At 42.3% G+C, this 21,015-nt stretch overlaps 2 protein-coding genes across 6 annotated transcripts in view; both read right to left on the bottom strand.

The window, feature by feature from the left end:
- Positions 1-21,015, bottom strand: part of rabgap1l (RAB GTPase activating protein 1-like) — an 88,677-nt gene that overhangs the window by 47,513 nt on the left and 20,149 nt on the right. For 4 of the 5 annotated variants that reach the window (XM_048253239.1, XM_048253240.1, XM_048253241.1 and 1 more), the window contains exons 11-13: positions 20,437-20,566; positions 15,707-15,800; positions 14,315-14,465 (exon numbers count right to left, since the gene is read on the bottom strand). In XM_048253239.1, the coding sequence (XP_048109196.1) occupies positions 14,315-14,465; positions 15,707-15,800; positions 20,437-20,566 (375 nt within the window). The remainder of the gene's footprint in view (positions 1-14,314; positions 14,466-15,706; positions 15,801-20,436; positions 20,567-21,015) is intronic. The other variant, XM_048253238.1, reaches the window with a different exon arrangement.
- On the bottom strand, positions 3,942-9,460 carry gpr52 (G protein-coupled receptor 52). The gene is made up of 2 exons (XM_048253246.1): positions 8,608-9,460; positions 3,942-7,970 (listed from the first exon to the last, which is right to left on the bottom strand). The coding sequence occupies exon 2, from the start codon at positions 7,367-7,369 to the stop codon at positions 6,245-6,247; it is 1,125 nt and encodes a 374-aa protein (XP_048109203.1). The 5' UTR covers positions 7,370-7,970; positions 8,608-9,460; the 3' UTR covers positions 3,942-6,244.

Below are 21,015 nucleotides of genomic sequence, written 5' to 3'. Positions count from 1 at the left end.
TGTGTAAAATTAGCGGTGTTGAATAAACTAGAAATCTGTGATTTTGTTTAAATGGCTGACGGCCAACAAATGCAGGTAACTGAGAAACAAACCTGTCACCAAGAGAAACCATTCAAGGAGGTACTAACGTTTAGCAGCCTTTATTTCTGACACTATGCTAAAAATAGCCTGCATGGAAAGAGAGAACAAAAAAGCCATTCCAGTTTCACCTCAACTTGTTTTTACTGTTTAGCCATGTGTCTCTGATAAAACAAGCATTTCAGTCATTCTTCAGACATGGGACAAAATGTTTCCTCCAACTGTAATTGGATTAAATAATTAACATGAGTTTTACTGTAAATGTTATGAAATTAATAATTAATTAATAATAGAACATATTTAACACAATTATCCCTCTCAATTGTATGTAAGCATTATATCAAATTTAGTCATTACATCAAATCTGTGATCATCATCAAATGACTTCTCACTATAACTAAATTAGTGGACTCACAAATGAGAGTCAGTCATAAGTAATAAACATCATTCATTTAAGTGTTTTAAGAATGATTAAAAAGAGACATGAAAAGCAACATTCAAAAATCTCCTATGAGCAAGACTATATTCCATATGTATTTTATAAGGTTTCTGCATTAGGTAATAAGGCAATATAAAGGGCAGCTGTTACACTTAAGAACTACATGCCACATTTCACCTTATCCATATCAGGTTTTTATCATTTCTTAACATTTAAAACATCCGGTGTAACAGCCATGACATGTCAACACAGTCATACATTGGAGGAATACAGTCAACACAGTCATACATTCTGAGGAATGTAATTTGTCACAGCATGCTTTTTTTCCCCCTTCTCAATTTTGCATCATATTTTGCCCCCATATTAAAATACTTATTTGTGTGTATGCATGTGTGTGTGTGTGTGTATGCATGCATGTATACGTTTTGTGTGTGTGTGTGTGTGTGTGTGTGTGTGTCTACTTCACTTCCTTTGACTGAGATTTGAAGGCTTTATTACAGACTGCCTGCCTGCAAAACACAACCCAATAGTGCAGTAGGCAGAAAACTCTGTGGACTATCAGACACCCTGCCAGCCCAAGGGAGAAATGAGCTCCTTTCTACTTTTTATACATTCTGAAAATACCCCAGAAAGCCTGTCAGCAAGAGGGATATAAAGAAGAAGAGGGAGGCAAGGAGAGAAGAAGAAAACCTTCAACTCCAGCATCAGTAACCAAAACACCAGAATGATATGTGATTGACAGGTTTTGCAGAGATTCTTTTTTGGTGCAGTCAGTCAAAGTTTTTACACATGACATGAGCTGCAAATACTGAGAAAGACACCCTGGGAGGCCCCAGCTAAAAACAAACATAAACAATCCCCAGTCTGGTCTATAAGGTGGACCTGCTATTTTCCAACTACCCACCGACTGTCCTTCCTGTTAGGTCATCATGTTCCACAGCCAGAGCACTCTCCCATCTCTCTGATTTCTATATTTGTTTGAGCCTATAAGGCTGGAAGACCGATGCTTTAACCTTAACTTGAATTGGTTGGTCTAACGCATCATTCATCTGCACGTTGGTGGCATCTACAACTGAGTGTTAGCCACTTTCCCACTGACAGTTCTGATGGATTTTATGTGGAAGTGCCAATTTGTTGCGGTGCTACAGAAAACTACCCACTTCTGAGTCCGTCAGTGGTTCAATTTATGATTGCGCAATTGGAAGAAAGTTTTTTTTAGTAGTATTCCCCCCCTCCTGCAAGTCATAGGAACTACAGTATTGGCCCGAATATAAGACGACCCTGAATAAAAGACGACCACCTTTTCAGGACTGACTTTTTAGAAAAAAATAAAAATAAAATAGAAACAGTTTTATGTTAATGAATTACTTTTTTTTTTTTTTATATAATGCCATAAAAGTGCAAAAGATAAACTATGGTATAGGCTACCAATTACAAAAGTAATGAAACATAGCCTCCATCAATAACTGCATTAACCATACACATCTAACTGTACAGTCTTGAAACAAGCAGTTTCAACACTGGCAGGTGTTGTCATGTCAAAAAACACTGGCGTTTGATCAGCATTGTCCATCTGATCCAAGTGGTGTGAGTGAGTTGTCCTTAAGTTGATCACATAGGCTACCGCTTTCCTCGAAGTCTAAGGACAAGCGCTGGGCAAGACTTCTGCGACCCAATGACAGTCCATTGCGACGCATCATTAAGGCTAGTTTTGAAGTCGGTGGGTGTGTTTAGCTCTTTAGCGATCTTAAAAGCCTTCAGATGTATGGCTGCTCTGGTAATGGGCATTCCGTCAGTACGTTTTTCTTACATAAGACGACCCCACTTTTTCCGACACATTTTGAGAAAAAAAAACTTGTCATATATTCGAGCCAATATGGTAGTATGGAAAAACACTGAGAATATCCGTGAAAGGAAACATTTACAAAACATTTCATAAATAGTAAAGACCACTATCTTTTCTGATATCAAAGATTGTTTACTGATTCCTTGCCTGATAACATATTAAGTTTAATATTAAAAAGGTAAATGGGTTTGCTAGTATGATAGCCACTCACAAGCTATGATACAAGGTAACATTTCTAATTAATGTGATGGCAAGCTATTGATGTCATGTAGTCTGCATGTATGGATGTTGCTGTTGGCGAACAGTGTGACACGAGTTAAGCTTTTTTTTAAGTTGGCAAAAGTTTGAACTAGCCAACTCCGCTGGTGGGAAAACGCATGGGACTCATAGCGCTGTCCTATTGCGTGCAGAGGGAATTTGAAAGACAACCGATTATCCCTTCCCTCGGACTGAGCACTGCCAACGTTGAGTGCCCAGACCCTACATTTTAACGTGAGTCTGGCTTGTCAGGCTAGATAAATACATCAATGACAGGACAACTTGCTCAAGTGAATGACCCAGAGAATCTCCTGCCTTTGTTCATACATGAGCTCACCTGATTTACTACCAATAACTGCAGGTCTTCATTTTAATGAAGTTTGGCCGCAACAAAAGAGTGGTAAAGAAGGGCAGAAGATCTACTAAGACGCTATCTTTAAGGAAAGAGTTCATGACATCCAAGGTTGGCCGGGAGAGTTCATGTATTATGTATGCATAATCAGGGTTCGCAACCTCCCGTGATCATGGTGACCAGTTGATGGGCCTCATTAGATTTCAGAAAGGTCACTTTGTTTCATTTCTCTCTGAAAGAACACATTTCATATGCCTTCTGAGGATATTATTAACCTTTTTAAAATCCAGCCACACAGAACAGATCCCGCTGTGGGTGCGGGTGCGTGTGTGTGTGTGTGTGTGTGTGTGTGTGTGTGTGTGTGTGTGTGTGTGTGTGTGTGTGTGTGTGTGTGTGTGTGTGACTGAGGACCATGATGCATAACCTCTTAGCCTGTAGGGCTGGGGTAGATATACAGGCCACTCAGCTCTCAGAGCCTTAACCAGCTGATTACATTATCATCCTAACATGCTGACCTCAATGTGCCTTTTAAAGAATCATTCAGCTGACCTGCTACCCATCCGATCCACGAGCCATCTTTGTGAACAAATACCCATTTTAGAACAGATCAGAGCTCATGTGTTACTTAACATGTTTTTTTTTACATTTATTCATTTAGCAGACATTGTTGTCCAAAGTGACTTATTGTACATATGTGAACTAGTCTATATTACAAGGGGTTACATAGTCTTCAGAGCAACTTGCCCAAGGCCACAACAATGTAAACCGGAAATTGAACCCACAACTTTTTCCCAGCTCCTTAGCCCCTACACTACCACCGCCCCATGTATAGCTGAATGCAACCAATCAAAACTCTCTCTGCTTTTAACTAATGTAGGCCTAGCACATGAGTATTATACATACTAGCATTACAAGATTGTTTCCATCGATTACATTGTCTAGTTCCAAGGTAAGAAGTAGATATGGTCTTGACATTCCAGTTGTTCACTTTTATTGTATTGGCAGCAACAGCAATAACCATTACTTTTCACAAAATCTCAGAAATAAAAAAATATATACTGTGTAATTTATTGTTTTGCATCCTAGTCAAAAGGACAGCTTACTCTACAGTTACAGCAGCAGTCTAGTTCAGTTTACACACAGGAATGTGCCATCATTGACAGAGATTGTGTAAGATTGTTTCCGTTAGAACATACATTGGCTGTACAGCAAAGTGAGCACAGGTCCACAAATGTACTCCTATTTCACAAATACCATATCCATTTTAAAAACAGTAAAATAAATAAATAGTACACATAATTGATCTTTTTTTATTTTTAGGACATAAAAAAGATATTGTAATAAATGCACTTTGCTTCTTTTGCACTTCACCTAATCAGTTTTCGCCGTTATTTTTTCTATATTTTTCTTTGGTGGAAATGTTTCATGAAACACATCCACAAACGTAGCGAGGACCACAGTGTACTTAAATAAGATATCCTATTCTACAAGGTTTCACAAACTCACCAGTGAATGAATGGAATGTGAGACCTTGGTTAACTGATTGTAATGTACAACTTATTTGACAAGCACTCAAACGGTCATTAGATCACTATTATAAAACCTGAAGCATTGTCAAGGTGTTAATTTTCTTGAAACAAAGAGGTAACACATTTTTATCTGTACAAGGAAACTAGTTTGAATTTCCTATCCTCTAATCATTTTTAGATTAGAGATTCCTTTTGTATCATTAGTTCTTCCACAGAATAGAAATCAAATGTGTTGTTTTTTTAACAAAATAATGACTTTGATAAGAAATAACACATAGGAAAAATACATTTAAAAAGCACTTTAAAGCACATAAGAAACCCATTCTTGTGAGTTCACATGAAAGCCCTCTGTCAAGAGGCTTCTGAGAGGCATCACCACTGGTCTGAGGCCAGCCAATGACATCGCTTAAATCCGTGGCTGGGTTGACAAACAAACAGAAAAATTGCCATGCCAGTGATGCCACAATAAAATGCATGATGCTTCATAGACACAAAACAGGAAGTAGCACTAAAATCATGTTAGGCACATATCCAAAATACAGATCTAACTGCAATGCAAAGCCAACAGCCAACAGAGGATTTCCTGTTACGGAATACGTGAAAAAAAAGCCAGTTTGACAAAGCAGGACTAAGTCTGCTTATTTGTATGATACTGACTCACAGACTGGGGGAAAATGGATTCCATAACAAACTGTTGAGGGCTTACAAGATGAGACAGTATAGGGTGGGTGAGCTCAGAACTGTAATTACAGGCGATGTAAAAAAAAAAGAGATCTGTGTGTTTGTCGCATCACCTACATTGACGGAACAAGAATCCACAGGCAGCATATCCAAGGAACAACAAACTTGCTGTCTCAAAGGAGTCATTCTATCTATCAGTTATGCTCTCATGATTGTGATCCATCACTTAAAACACAGGATGATTTGAAACACAGGAATATAAAGACTGTAAGGGCTCTATCTGACAAATCCAAACAGATATTTTCTCAAAAGAAATTCTGAACAGTTTTGAACGGTTTGCCAGCTTTTCTAAACATGCACCCCTACCACTGCTAGATCTGTACATATGCAGGAGATCTGTACATGTGCATCTGCTACAAAATCCTGCGAGAGGGAATGATACTGACCAGTAATGTGGACACAAAGCTGGGCAAGGCTATAAACATAAGCTGCACTGGTACCCCCCAGCACAAGGCTGGAGCAGCAATCTCAAAGTAGCAGTAATAGAACGCTGGGGAAGGTCACAAATCCAACAGTTCCGCTGCACAGAGCAAACAAAGCAAGGCCTTCATATCTGCATGCATTAATCCTACCTGTGTCATCAATTTTGGGACAGAAATTGTCAAAGAGCTAAAAGTTTTTTTAGTTTGGGCCTGAGCCAAAGTGCATGACCTTCCCTTGTTTTTTTTCTAGAATCCTGTGTACTGTAGAGAGACTGAAATCATCACTTGTCCAACTAGTCATGGTCCCTTGCTTCTGTAGAGCAGAAAAAAAGGTAATTTTGTCCCATGCATGTGGCTTCACTTTTCTTGACATCACGAACAACAAAATGTGCTTCATACAAAACCAGAGTTAAGATCAGGTATGGATTTTGTAGACACTGACAATTTCCAACACATCCTTAGAGCATGAACTCGACTTCTTTGGAGCAGCTGTAATGACCATAACTTTAACTACCCTCCTTCACTTTAAAGACTCCTACATTGGGGATTGCTCCATATTCATACAGATCCCAATGGCTCTCAGATGGAGCAGGAGTTGGCTCTCTTCCTCGGTTTGGGTTCTCCAAAGTCCTTTCCATCATCTGCACAGCGGCTAAAGGAGCACAGTGTTTGTGACAGGCGACGCATGCCCAGGCGGAACACGCTGTTGGAGAGGCTATAGATGACGCAGTTACAGAAGCTGTTGCTAATGGCGAGCCAGGTGGTGATAAACGAAAGAGCTGGGCTGTCCAGCACATGTGAACTCTCCAGGAGAAAGTAGATGATGTAGGGTAGCCAGAGTGCATAGAAGACACTTGTGATTCTAAAGAGAACCATAGCATAGCGTCTGTCCGGTCCGTGCCCAGTGTGGTGCCCTCTGCTCCCGCTGTCTCCGCCCTCTCCACCCGCCTCCATCTCCTGGCTGGGGAAGCGTGCGCGCCGCTCATTTATCTCCCGGTTGTGCTGCTGGCAAATGCGGAAGATGTGGAAGTAGGTGAAGCAGACTACCAGGGCAGCAGGGGCATAGAGGAGGCACACTACAAAGCCCGTGAAGAGCGCAGTGGTGGGCCACGCTTGGGCGCACCACTCAAAGATGTCTCCGTGGTAACCCGGCTTACCCCAGCCAAAGAAAGAGGGCAGAAAAACGGCGCAGGAGTAAAGCCATATGAGCGCAATGCAGCCACGGAGCCGACATGGCGTCACAAGCTGGTTGTAGGACAGTGGCTTGGTAATGGCAAGGTACCTGTCCACACTGATGCCCGCCAGACACGCCATGGAGACACTCTTGAGCACAGAGATGACGTAGCTGAACACCTGACAGGTGATGGGCTCCTGAACCCCTGTGGGGTGGTGCAGCAGGGAGAGGGTGGGCACCAAGCAGCTCAGCCCCACCAACAGGTCCGCATAGGCCATGGTCTGAATGAAGTAGCTTGTGGTGTAGTGGTGCAGCAGTGGCGCACAGTGGAACACGAAGATGACCGTAAGGTTGCCAGCAATGATGAGAACAGTCAGCAGCACGATGACGGCAGTTTCTAAAACACAGGCCTCTGCGCCCTCGCTCAGACCCCATCCCAATGGACATGAGTGGTTCAGGCTGATACCAACGGCTCTGACAATGCTGCCATTTTCAGTGGGCGCCAGTTCGACAAGCCCCGACTGGTTCATTGTTGTAGAGGTTGGCCTTGTCCTGCCCCAAGAGGCTGACTGGGTTTGTGCTGTGCCAGACACACACACACACAAACACTCACACACAGTTTGTATAGATGAGCGAGTAACTGGAGAAAGGTCTGGCCTTGTCAGGTAATCTTCTTTAGCAAACAGCTCAATCCTCTCCCTCACTCACATAGCTGGGGCTCAATCAATTGAACAGTAACAAAAATCAATGCAGGGCTCAGAGGCAGACAAAAAAGAAATGAAGGAGGAGAATGGTGGAGCACCTTGACCCTTACAGTTGGTCATGCTTGGAAGCTATGTGGGGTGTGTGGCTGACTGTTGGTAGAAATATATTTCCTCCAAAAACAAAAATCACTGCTAGAGTCCAGTGAAGATCAGTAAAGATGGCCATCACAGGGAAGAGTCATGTGTCTCTAGTGGCCCCCGCCTATCCAGGGTTCCCATCACTGCTCCTGTCACGCTGCAGTTCCATCAGATCCTAATGAATGCTGCTGCTGCTGCTGCTCTCGGAGAGCTGTGCTCGACCTCGCAAGGGCAGCCCAGCAGGGCCAGTCAGCCGTCAGCACAAAGAGTAGGCAGAGAGGGACCGAGTCTAGAAAAAAAACACTATTTCACTGACGCGGACCTACACTGGACAAAACCCAGCAAGGCAATCAGAACATACTTCTAAGAGGGTAATATGCTTAGTAGAGACTAAAAACATCACTTAATGTCTCAAACGGAACACTGGAAATGAAATTAAAAAAGTGTTATGGTTTCAAGTTTATGCTTTTAAGAACATCTGGCTTCTGTACTTAATGATGATAAAGTTTACAGTTGCAACAAAATACATTAACTGATATCGATCCCTGGATTTGTAGTTTTCATACACTGTGTCTTTTTACCCCCCAAACGTGATCACTGTCTGTACACCCCGTGTGCTCTCTTTTGTCCATATCAAAACACAGACACACACTAAACAAACAGAGAGCACTATGTGTGTGCTGTGTGTGTGTGTGTGTGTGTGTGTGTGTGTGTGTGTGTACTGTACTGTGTGTGTGTGTGTGTGTGTGTGTGTGTGTGTGTGTGTGTGTGTGTGTGTGTGTGTCTCAAAGCTCCCACTCCGCAGCAGCTACCGTGTTTACTGGGTCTCCAGCCGGTGAAGCAAAACGGAGCGGCTGAACCTGAATGGATCAACAATTTCTGAGATCATATTATGAGTGCCACAGCGGAGGCTTTGGTCTGCTTACTCCCAATCCATTTGCTTTTCATGAACTCCGCTTGGGCACATCAGAAGAAGACAGGAGAAAACAGGTCATATTCCTGGGGGAAGGGGGTGGTGGCAGGAAATGGCTCGTGGAGTCACCACCTCATCTGTGTGGTCTTTCAGCCGGCCGGGTGAATGGAAAGTGGCGGGATGAAACGCCGCGTCAGCACCACAGCGCTTATCTGAAGAGTCTCCCCTTTCAAATCCTGCCTGAAAGCCAGCCTCTGTGGAGAATCTGCAACCTCCCGTCTGGCTGCTCACAAACATACAAAACTTGTTTGTGTTCTTTGCCCCCAATGCCAGTTTCTTAGCCCCCGATACAAAAAAAAAGACAAAAAAAAATAAAAAATGAATGTCATAAGCAACCACTTAACCACTACTGGCTTCAAGAGAGAGAGAGAGAGAACTGTTCTCTTACGTCCATCAGGTTCTGGTGGCAAATCCGCTTTCTTACAAGTGTCCTGTTTTGACTTCAATTTCTCTGGTCATCTCAGTGGGTCTCTTTATCCAGACCATGGCCAGCAACAAAGGCAAAAAACAAACACAAACTGAAGACTCCAGTGGTGTAAGAGAGGAGTGCCTTGGTCCCTGTGCTGCTTTCTCAAACTCTTCCTCTGCAAGCTCAAATACAAATCCAATCAGCCCATGCCGGACACCGGTACTAAAATCATAAGCATAACTGATGCCCTCACAGTCATTTGTAAAAATCTGTCTGTAATACCAGTGGACTAGAGGGAACTGCAGCTTTTCGAAAAGACAAACAGAAAACAGTAAATGAAAGCTGTTGCTGAAAATGCAAGCAGAGAGGAGCAGCCCCTCACCATCCATGCAGTGAGAAAGCGATGCTGCGACTGCCGTACACTACTGCCTCTCTCTCTGAATCTCTCCCACTCCCTCCTTCTTTCCCACTCCCTCCCTCCCTCCCTCCCTCCCGCTCTCCCTCTCCCCGCCCTCTGCTTGTGGCTGCACCTGAGGTCCTGTCTCCCTCTCCTCTACTGCATGACTCCCCATCATTCTTTTCTCACAGCTCCCCTCCCATCTTCCCTCTGCCTGGTGCTAAAAATGGAATGGATTTTCTTTTCAAAAATTATTAAAAGCTCTCTATCCCTGGATCCCTCCCTCCCTCCTCCTGCTGCTGCTCATTCACTGCGACCCCTTCCCAAATTTATTCTCTCTCACACACACACACACGCACACACACACAACTACTCCCCCTCTCTGCACTACCAGTGAGTGTGCACAGCCCAGTGACCGAGCAAAGCTATCCCTGCCCCTTGGTTACAGTTGCCAGGCACTTCAGTTAGTTGGGACCCTCCCTCCCAGCAGCTGACACAGTGCAACAAACAGGAACAAATTAGGCATTCAGGGGGGAGTACCACAGTATGCATTCCATCCCAGAGTGAGAATCTGGACTATTGCACCCACATTCTTTTCACATAGCTGTGACTGATATCTAAATATACTTTTCAAAACATTTCTGGCATTTTTCTTCTTTCCAAAGACACCTACAGTGGGCGTTACTTTCAAATGGCCACTTCAGTCTATGACATAGAAATGACTGCTGATAACCACACCAGGTGCATAGACATAGATATCAAGCTGCAGTTTCACTGTCCAACCACAGAACTAACAAAGCCAAGTTCCTGCCAAAGAGCCTGGTCAATAATTTATGAGAGTGAAGAATGGGCAGGAGGGTGATGATCTCCGAAAAGGAACAATGATGTTAATCCAATCTCCCCGTCCTCTCATGAGCTTTTGATCCTGCTCCCCACAGCCCAGCACAGGGACCCACACAGCTTCCTCTCAGCAGGAACAGTACTGGCTCACTAATTAATGGTCAGATCTGCAGGGCGAGTAATTCTCACAATAGAGCTGAGACGAGAGTATACCCCAAGGCCACACACACACGGCAATGATATACTGTATACTATAAGACACGATACACACATCAACCTAAAAGGTGAAGTCAAGGTCAGATGCTCATGAAAAAAGCCATTATATTGAAATGAAGCTGCCAGGGTGAGACATTATATCAGGTTTACCTTAATGGAGATGTTCGAGCAGAACGCCTCAGGGCTAATTGATAAGGGTCCTGTTCTTTGCTCTCTGGGACTATGGACTATTTTTATATTAAAAAAAAAACAGGGTGCGAAATTCTTTAATTTTATTTTATTTTTTCCACTGTACAGAATGACACTGCATTTCATTACAAGGTCAATCTTCATTAACCCAGTTAGCAGCAGAGAATTACATCAGCACGTCGGGTCCAGATGTGACACTTAATGCCTCTTCAGAGAGCACAAGCACTCAGAGGGCACAGGAATGCTCATTTCACGTCCCTGTTGGCAGCAGGCTTTTAGATATCAGGTCTAGCTCCGGAGGGCGCACACTCAGTTCAGTGTGAATAGTGCCCGCAAACACACACACACGCACGCACACAGACACACACAGGCATACATGCGCACGCACACGCGCACACACAGATATAGGACTGGCATAACAGTGGGGGCTTTTGTGTGCTCCCCTCTGTAATCTGAACTGTCATTTCTGTGTCAACACAGCGCCGTGGTTAGCTTCATGGATACATAAACTTCCCAGAGAGGGTGGCCTATGTGTCTGTCCTAACATTGCACATACAGTAGTGTTATTTTTACATTAAACAACAATGGAATACCAAATCTTATTCAATATTAGGACACTGGAATCCATAAAAAAACATTTACATTAAGAAAAAGCCAAAAAAACAAAGCTGTTATTTAGAAATGTATTATAAATAAGGCGTCATAGAAATGGTAGTGCATTAAGAAGCTGGGAGATTGTACCAGACACAGTGTGCACAATCACTGACTGATCCATGAATCTGGGCAATATTCCCACCACACCCCCATAGGGATGGGCTGGAGTTGTGTTTGTCTCAACTGGGTGACTAGACTAGCTGGCTTCCAGTCTCACACACACACACACACACACACCTAACCCTCAGGCTCCCCTTCTGTGCTGTGGCCTCTATCCTACCAAGAGGCAAAGAATTTACTGCCATTTCAATTTAAGCTACTTTTATGTACATCCCCAAAGGCCTCAGACACCATGTTTTTATTTTGTGACTTGCTCCAGAAATGGCAATGAATGCCTTGGTGCCAATGAGAAAAGATAAAATCAATTAATTGTTCCTGTTTCACCACTCATAAGTTTTGGCCCCATACCATCTAAACTTCCAGCATTTCATTTCAAAACCTAAAAGGGTAGTGTAACTGCATAAGCATCTTTACAGAATGTCCCTCATCAAATGCTTGAAGAAGGCAGAAACTTGGTCAGATACAAAGGAAATTCACAACTTCTAAATCTAATCTAAAAGTTATCTGAATAACCAGGTCAGTCTGGGAAGGAGACAGATCATTTCTTTAACTCATTTCATTCCATCTTTCAGGTTGAATGACGGTTTTCCTCATGACAAGAGGCTAATAACAAAGAACCTTTATAAATGTAAAACCGGATGGAGGAGGGAGGTTAAATGGAGGAGGAGGGATCAATCACATGATGGTCGGTCACCAACAAGCAATTTATGTTAAATGGGAGTGACTGATGCCATGCCTTAGGGAGCATAAGGACATCACTAAAAACCCCTTCTTATTTCCCATTGCGATGGTGAGGTAGATGGGGATATATTCTGGCAGATCACAGGCTGCAGTGAAAAATAAAAGCGAGCGACTAGTGTCAGTGCTGCGCTTGCTTCTGGCAAAACAACACAAGTACAATATTTTCCCACTCTTTCTTCTTGCTTCCGCACACAGCACCTCATGTCTGTGACAGCAAGGCAGGCAGGCAGGCAGGCAGGCAGGCAGGCAGGGAGGAAACCACCATGGAGAAATGTGAGGTGGATCCTCTGGCACTGGCAGAGAGTAAGCCTTGTTTAAAATGTAGGAGTACAACCTTAAACCCTTTACACAACACAAGCCACATACATGGGTTAACCATGAGTCTCCAACTGATCTTGTGGGTAGACATCAGGTTGGGCTGAAATGACGCTGTCAATCCCATACTAATGACCGTGCCTGCCCACCTTCACTGCATCACAATGCACTGTGTGTTTTACAGCCACGCCGGTTATCATTCAAGAATGCATCACGTTCTTAACGGCTGGAGAAATACAGGGAGATTTACAACATCAATAACCCGCTGCGACCGGTTGTACAATTACTTAGTATTCAATCAGCATTATAATCATTGCTGAGTAGAGCCGAGGCCATTAATAACAGAGACATCATCCCATCCACGGGCCGGCCAGCCCTACTGCCACAGGGCTTTTCTGCTTTATTAATAGCACAGTGACTGCAATATCAATATCATTATTTCTCACGGAGGGAGATCACCGCAAAAAAAAAAAAAAAAGACAAAAGGAGAAAAAAAAATCATTATGAATGAATTTATATTCTCTGTCACATAACCTGACTTACATAAGCAGCAGTATATTTAGAAGTTCATCTGGGCTGTAGCTATTCCTGCCAATGTGGGAGACAAGAAAGGGAGGGAGAGAGAGAGAGTGAGGGAAGCAGAGGCACAGAAGGAGGAGAGAGCGAGTGAATGGAGAAAGGGAGGATGGGAGGGAGGGGGAGAAAGGCAGGGAGGAAGACAGAGGGATTCTGGGTCTCACATCCAAATGGGTGAGCCAAAATAATTACAGCATATGTAAAACTACTTCCTTTCTTTTATGCGGTTTAGGCTTTCCTTTTATTTTCCTCAAACATCTACTGTCAAGGGATCAGATTATAGTTTCTTCAGGTCTCACAATTAATGTTATTGATGTCTACATTTCAATATCTACATGCGATGGAGCCCATTTGAAGTAGATGCAAGAAAAGAAAAAAAGACTGATAGCAATGCCGCACTGAACAATTAATTATCAATACATTAGATCACAGGTGTGAGAGGAAGGTTAGGGAACTGAGAAATCAAGCCTGCAGCTCCAGAAGCTTCTGGGTGCTGAAATCATCAAAACAGGAAAATAGGTCCTGCACGTGAGGGCTGGAGGGGTATAGGACTCCTCTGCTCTACCAACGTCCAACTGACCTTTGCTCAGGGCACATCCACATATGCATGAATGACTTAAGTGCCCACTGATGCTTCCATCAGGAAATGCATTGCAGGAGTAGCTCTGAAATACCTCTTATTATTAAAGGAACCAGGTGCCTCACTGCTGCACAAGCACGATGACATGTGTGCGACTACATAACCCTGCTACTACTTTAGAAGCAGCATTTTAGGACATAGACCAAAGACACAGCAATCATTCCATCCGTTCTTTAAAGAGACCACTTCACACAACCCAGCATCACTTGTTCATTCTACTGGAGCACTGATCAGTTTGGGCCCTTTTGTTTTCAGCTGAATTACACAGCTACGCCCCTTGTTTCCCGCTCTAGCTCTCTGCCACACTGCGTGGAGAATCTTTTCTCTGAGAGCAGCAAGACCCCAACCTCACTAGAATGCTACTACTGTAGATGAATTTCCCTCCTCTTCACACATAATGCTCATGGGGGTCATAAAATTGACACCACTACTAAATTCCATGGACAATCATAGGCCGCTGCACAGGCCATCGCTAACTCTCCAGTTTAATACAGCACAGAATAAAGACACTAAGGAAATACATGCCTTAAAGAATCACACAGTTTAAAAATGATGCCAGTTACCTTGGTGATGAGGATTCGGTAGCGTTCTAGCAGGTCATGGTCACTATGACAGTCGGAGAGCAGCTGCCACACCTCAGCTCTGAGGGCCTCCGGGACACCGGGCCGCACCAGTGCAGACAGACCCTTAGGCCGCACAGACAGGTTGCTATGCCTATGAGGCCATAGGTACAGGTTACAACCATATCAAAACAGAGCTAAATAATGTAATGATTCACAAGCTTTCTCTAATCCAGCCCACACACTTTTCACAGTTTAACTGATCGAAGATGTTTTGATTATTATACAGAATTTTATGTAGGCCTAGTTATTGTTTTCTGCTGAATTTGTGTAATTATACTCATGTTTTAAGTGTGAAAATACAGTTCAGCTAGAGTGAGGATCTACTGTAGCTACCTGTAAGGCGGTCGGTTTACTATCTGATATCAAGCCACTGATACAGTATAAGCCACTGGAAAGACACTGGCTCAGTTATTCTCAGCAAAATGAGAAAATGAAGTCAGTCTTTTCACAGATTTCTCTCTTACTGAAGTCCTCTGACCCATAATCATGTTTTGTTGTTCTATTTTCTGCATATAAGGTAATGAAATAAACAGTCATGCTGCACTATAAATATATGGACACAGCACTGAACTGTTTTGGCTTGGATCTTTTGGGGGGCTACATAAATTGATGCCTCCACTTCAATCCCCATCTCCCGAGGGCATCCTTCATAGTATCTATTCATAGTACTCCTTAGACACTACTGTAGAAGGGTTTAGAAAATGCCTCATTTGGATGTCTTTCAGAAATGATATAGATAACATTTTTAGCAGAATTACTACTGTATGTAGATTACGTTATTATCAGAAAGATTTGCTAACTGTCTATTTGTCATCTGGAGCTGCTTTGATTTCAGTGATTTCAGTTTACATGAGCTGAAAGCTGTTTAAATTATTTTTAATATAATTTAGATTGATGTTCTTAAGCACTACTTTGCCCCAGAAGAAACAAATGGAGTTCTCAAGGCCATCAAAACAAGCAAATGAGAGTTGGCAGAACAAGACCAAAGTACCAAAGGTTACATAAAAATCAAGGATTGCCCATAAAACTAATCAAGGATTGTCCATTGATTATCAATGAACACAGCTGATGTTTTCTTACCATATGTCTGTGTGGCTGGCTCAGAGGTTGAAACCATCATTAGCATTTAAGCACTCTCACTCTGAATAATTAATAGTTTTCATTTTTTACCCCCTTTGATGATATGCGCAACATTAGAAAAAATGACAGTGCATATTAAGCATTGCCTCAGCAGCAACAGTCAGCGGATATTTTAGAATTCGGCGGTGTTAGCAGGGGAAACTGTGCTGGTCGTGTGCAAGGTTGAGAGGCAGAAGCTGCCAGATCACTCACCATCTGTTTAAAATACTGCCCCAAGACTCTAGAATCTTCTCCGGGCAATCTTTGGACACGTCACCGGTCCCACTGGAAATCTCACTGTCACTATCTGTAAAGAGAAAGAGAGCAGTGTCAGATGTCTACCTGAGATGTCTAAAGCAAGAATAACCCACAAACACAAAGCTTCAAGATGCTTGAAAGATAACATACACAAACAAATGAAACTGCCGCAGCTTCTTTTATTTAGAAACATGATGAAAATGTACAACATTGATTAAAGCCACTGAAAAAGAAAACTAATGAATGCTCAAGCCAGTTTTAGATTTCCCAAATGCCACTCAAAGTTGCTTATCGTTAAAAGGTACACTATGCAAGATTTTTATTTTTGATGATAAACAAACTTGTAATAGGCATATCGTTCACCTAGCATAGCTATACAGCATTGACGTAGTAAGTCGCTACCGAAAAAAACCAGCCAGCCGAAAAACCAGTTAATCCTTCACCTCCACAAAGCAGTTTCATTGTGTACAGGGGGGACAAGTTACGAGAAGTTTGCTATGTACAACAGCAGAGTAAAATTGAAATATATCGCGACTCTAGAGGGAGCTCTACAGTAGCCAAAAATACCTAAACCTGCATAGTGTACCTTTAATGTGGGACAACCCAGCTGAACCACCTTGCTAGAGGCATAAGATGGGACAATACTGGAATGGATAACCAAACCAAGTGATTCATCTTTCACATAATTTCTATATTATACTTAATGAAGATTATGAAGAGGATTGTTATTTACGAGTCGTATTTCCTGGTCTGTAATCCCCATAAACACAGATGAGCGCTGCCATTCGGGTGATTTTCACCAGTCAGGGTGAAAAATGAAATGGAATAATGGGACGCTGCCATCTTCATTGGGTAAAAAGAATTCATGACAGTACTTCATCAGGTCAGTTCTCCTCACTGATAAACTGCACATTCAGTAGGATCCTACACATTTCACTCAAGATACAAATATTTTGATACACATCAAAATTACACAATAAACATGCCAAAGGGCATGTTAGATGTGTTAGTCTATGTTTGTAAGGCATTCCTTATCATTACCTTTTTCATTTCACTATTTCTGTTTCTTTGAATGACTTCATCATCATCATCATCTCATACATCACTGTAAACAATGTATTTGTTCTTTCTTTTCCTACACTCCACCTATCTAGTTCCTATACCCAACTTTCACCAGCTCTGCTGTTTCTTTACTTGACGAGCATGTAGAAGATGTTGTTCAGGTAAAATAGCTTGTGGTTCTGGGTTGGTAGGAAAAGGTATTTTCTAGAGGCTCTCATATTACCTGCAACACTCTGCCACTTACCACAAACCTCACTGACTGGGCACTATCTGGAAAAGGCCCCTTTGGTTCACATCTCTTCAACCCTCCCTCTCCCTCCCCATGTTGGAGTTTAACTGTGCTCTACACCAGCGTTTCTCAAACTATGGACCGGTGCGACTGCTGGTCCACGGAGCGGTGCTTTGTCTGATAACTTGCTGCGCAATTGATAAAGGAACCGCAGACTGACAGAAAAAGAAAACAAACATTTCCGTAATCAGGAGGAAATAATAATTTGGTGTCATCAAACATAGAGGCATACAATTACAGTAAGTGGTAGTGGTATGAGCGCTCATTCAACGCATTCAGGTGCACGTCTCCACGAGAGAACGTTGGTACCAAAGCTCCACTTTAATCTGTTGGAAGGCTACGAGGTAACAACATTTAATAGAATGACATATTCCATGGGGTTGGTAAAAGAGAAAAGTTGGATCTAACAGTTGTAAGTTGGTCACAATGTGGCATGCTACTGTAAGAAAAAGAAAAAATTGGTTTACATTTCATGCTGTCCTTTCAAAAGGGTAATGAAATTAGAATATGGAAATATGGAAAATCGCTTAAAAACTTTAGAGCTGAATATTGGGAATTGCTCAAGGGATATCACCGGGCACCTTCCCTATTTTTATTGAGTAACCCTTGGGCAACAAGAAACAGCAAAAAAAAAAACTTTAACCGACAAAACCTGGTTCACCAAGATTCTGCCGGACTAGTAATGTTTCCTGAATCCTTACAGAACACAGATGGTGTGGTGGAGCTGGCCATCTGGCAGAGAGAGGTCAGGTGTCAGGATGGGAGGGATCTCACATCTCATCCCAGTCAGCTGGCAGGCCTGCTATGCCAATGAGGGTTGGGTCCAAAACAACACATTCAAAATATCAAAATCAACTCTCAACTTTGTTGTGAAATTGGGAAAAACTCCATCTTGCCTGTACTGAGATTGTTTATTAATATAGAGGCCTGCACTCCCATGGGACAACAGGACCCACAAGACCCAGTGGAACATAGTGCAGCGGGGGGAACATTTGTTTTTTTTTTAAGAAAGGGCAGGTTTATCTATCATCAAATATATAACATGAAATAAGTTACTACAAAATTACCTCATGTTCTAAAATCACAGACTGTTACTTTTGATTGCATGCCAGCAACATGTTTACACACAGCAGTGCAAGTCTGGTAGGCCTGGCAGACGGAGCGGGACAAAATGTGGAAGATACAAGTGGGAGTGGGATGGGATTCTGACCCCGCATTCAACCCATCTTATTGGTATAATGAATTTCTGAAGAAAAGCTGGAAGCCACAGTGAAAAGAAACAGTCTGCAACCTCCAGCTTAAGTGGCAGATCTGTATAAAAACCAGGGTAAATCAAGCAAAAAAGGATATTTACAGTATCGTAGTTAAATCAATTCCAAATAGGCTACCCTCCAGATAAAGTTCAGCTTTAGGAGCCTTTCATAGGAAGGTGGAAAGGAAGGTGTGGACTTCCTACACATTAAAGGTGGTTCTGACAAGATTTTTCTGGGTTTCCTTTTCATTTCACAAAACCCTGTATTTTTAACCGGGGCTGTAATTTTTCCTTTCCACACACAAGAAAACAAACAGACATAAAATCATGAAATAAATCAAACAAAAATCCAATGGATTATCTTCTCTTGTTATTGATGCCTTGCTGTTCCATAAGGCTTTAATCAAGCCAAATACAACATGTTCACAAATCCATATGGCTCTTCTCACTAGATATTTACATTAAAAACAACCTCCAGCAAATGCTTCCCACACAGCAACCACTTGAAAAGTCTGTATTGTGAGAAGGACAGAAAGATGAGCCTTGGGTCAAACATGAAGTAAAGAAGTGCATGAACAGCTAAGGGAGTTGAAGATAGACCTTGAAGCAGGCTTTCAACTTTACAGACTGCTTTTCTGAGTGTGGTGTGGGTGAATAACTTCTCTTAGAAAAACTTCAGTGAGGAAGACTTCAATGCCATCCTCTGAATCTCTCTATACTGCAGTAAAGAGATTTTGAGTTAAGATTTTCATTGAAATAGAATTTGGGTGAAAATCAACACCAGGGAAAATGTTCCAGTTTTGTCAGTTTGGACACTGACATTCGTGCAATGCTGCCTGAAGAATTCCCAAATTACATGATGGCATCACTGTGGGTGGGAGTGGAAATGTTCTGAATACAATGTGCAAGGCCAAACAAAGAACGATCTTAGTAACAATACAGCTTCACTGCCTAGGCCCCAAAATATAATTGCCTAAATATAATTGTTCTCACATCTCCAGCAGTAAACGTCGCCATGACAACTATCTCAAACGACATTTAAGACTGTGAAGTAGCACATTTAGAATGTGGACAGGATCAGTATTTGCTACACTGTACACTTGTATACAAGGTCATTAATAATTCACTGATCAAGAGAAAAAGTATTTCAAAATAAAAAAACGTCACACTCATAATGTGAAATAAAAAACAGGGACTGGGAAAACAGGGACGTGCTACGAGCAGGTCATTATACAGTAGTTCAAATGTTTGTTTTCTCCCCAAGTTCAAACGAATGAGTGAATAAAAGTGACACCCCTAGAGGCAACACATACTGTACTGTAATTCTTTTTCTCTCTCTCTCATCGAGATGACAACAACCCGGTGTTTTGTGGTATGATGTTCCTGCAGCATCAACACAGAATTATATTTCCTGTATCAGAGGCAAAGGCATCTGTCTATCAAAAAGGTAAGCTGCTTCAGAAATATAAATACTGCAGTTCACATTTGGACAATGCCATACATATCCACTGTGGTGGACATTTGGACAATGCCATACATATCCACTGTGATGGACGTTTGGACAATGCTATACATATCCACTGTGATGATGGCAGTTTGGCATTCCTCTGGCTGCATTTGCTGTTGATTTGCCCTCATGCAGACACAGCTCAGTCCGCATGTGGTGCTCTGTTGCTGTATAACCTTGTTCCTTTGTTGATACCAAACATTTAGCCTGTCATTTCAAGGGAACATTTCCAACATGCTCCATGGCACTACTGATGTAAGCACAGTGGCATTTCATAACAAGTATATTATTTAAGCCTGTGTACATTCATCGTGACATCACTGAAAATGAGGACTACTTTTAATGAATTTGCTAGAATAAATAAAGGTTGAATGAATAAATGAATATACAGTTGCCATGTACGCATACTATTATTAGTTACATAATAATAATAATAATAATAATAATATTATTGTTATTACTAGTAACTCAACCAAAGTCTTGGTGACATCCTCCTTTTCCTGCCCCCTGTGGGAGCTCCCTGTTGCCCTTCCACTGATGGCACCACCGAATACTCGAGAACGTAGATGACAAACCTTCCTCTGGCTCTTCCTCCTCTGTGGGGGACTGCAGGCGCCCTCGCCCCCCGTTGGTCCTCTCTGAGTGTCGCTGCAGGCTCACCACCTCCAGCATGGCATCGCCCACACTGCTCCGCTCTCCACCCTGCTAACAAAACACCAAATATTCATCTTCACACACAGTTTCACATATCCTTATCGGCATTCACACCGATTTTGAAAAATACTGGTAATTCATAATGTGGTATTGACATTACACCTCCAATTATCACCCATTTCTTACGAAAATTCTAAAACAACGATGATTTTTAACTTTTTACTTCAAAATAACATTTGATAAATGAACCTTACATTTTTCAGTAGCCATAGGTGTGTAGATTTGAACAAAATCTAGTTTGGTTTTTACCGGGGACTTTACTGCCTGAAATATCCGATTTTGTTTACCACGCTTGGAGGTTAGTGCTGGCCTGGTGGGTTGTCTACTTCCACCCTTTCACAGGGCACATGAATGGTTAGCCCGAGAATTCTCGTCGCAATTCAAAATTCCACTAGAGCTCCAAGCGGATTTGTACACGCAGCCTTACAACACTGTTTACA

The sequence above is a fragment of the Alosa alosa genome, chromosome 9 (genome assembly GCF_017589495.1).
Source record: "Alosa alosa isolate M-15738 ecotype Scorff River chromosome 9, AALO_Geno_1.1, whole genome shotgun sequence".
Taxonomy (NCBI): Eukaryota; Metazoa; Chordata; class Actinopteri; order Clupeiformes; family Clupeidae; genus Alosa; species Alosa alosa.
This window is presented reverse-complemented; position numbering and strand designations above follow the sequence as displayed.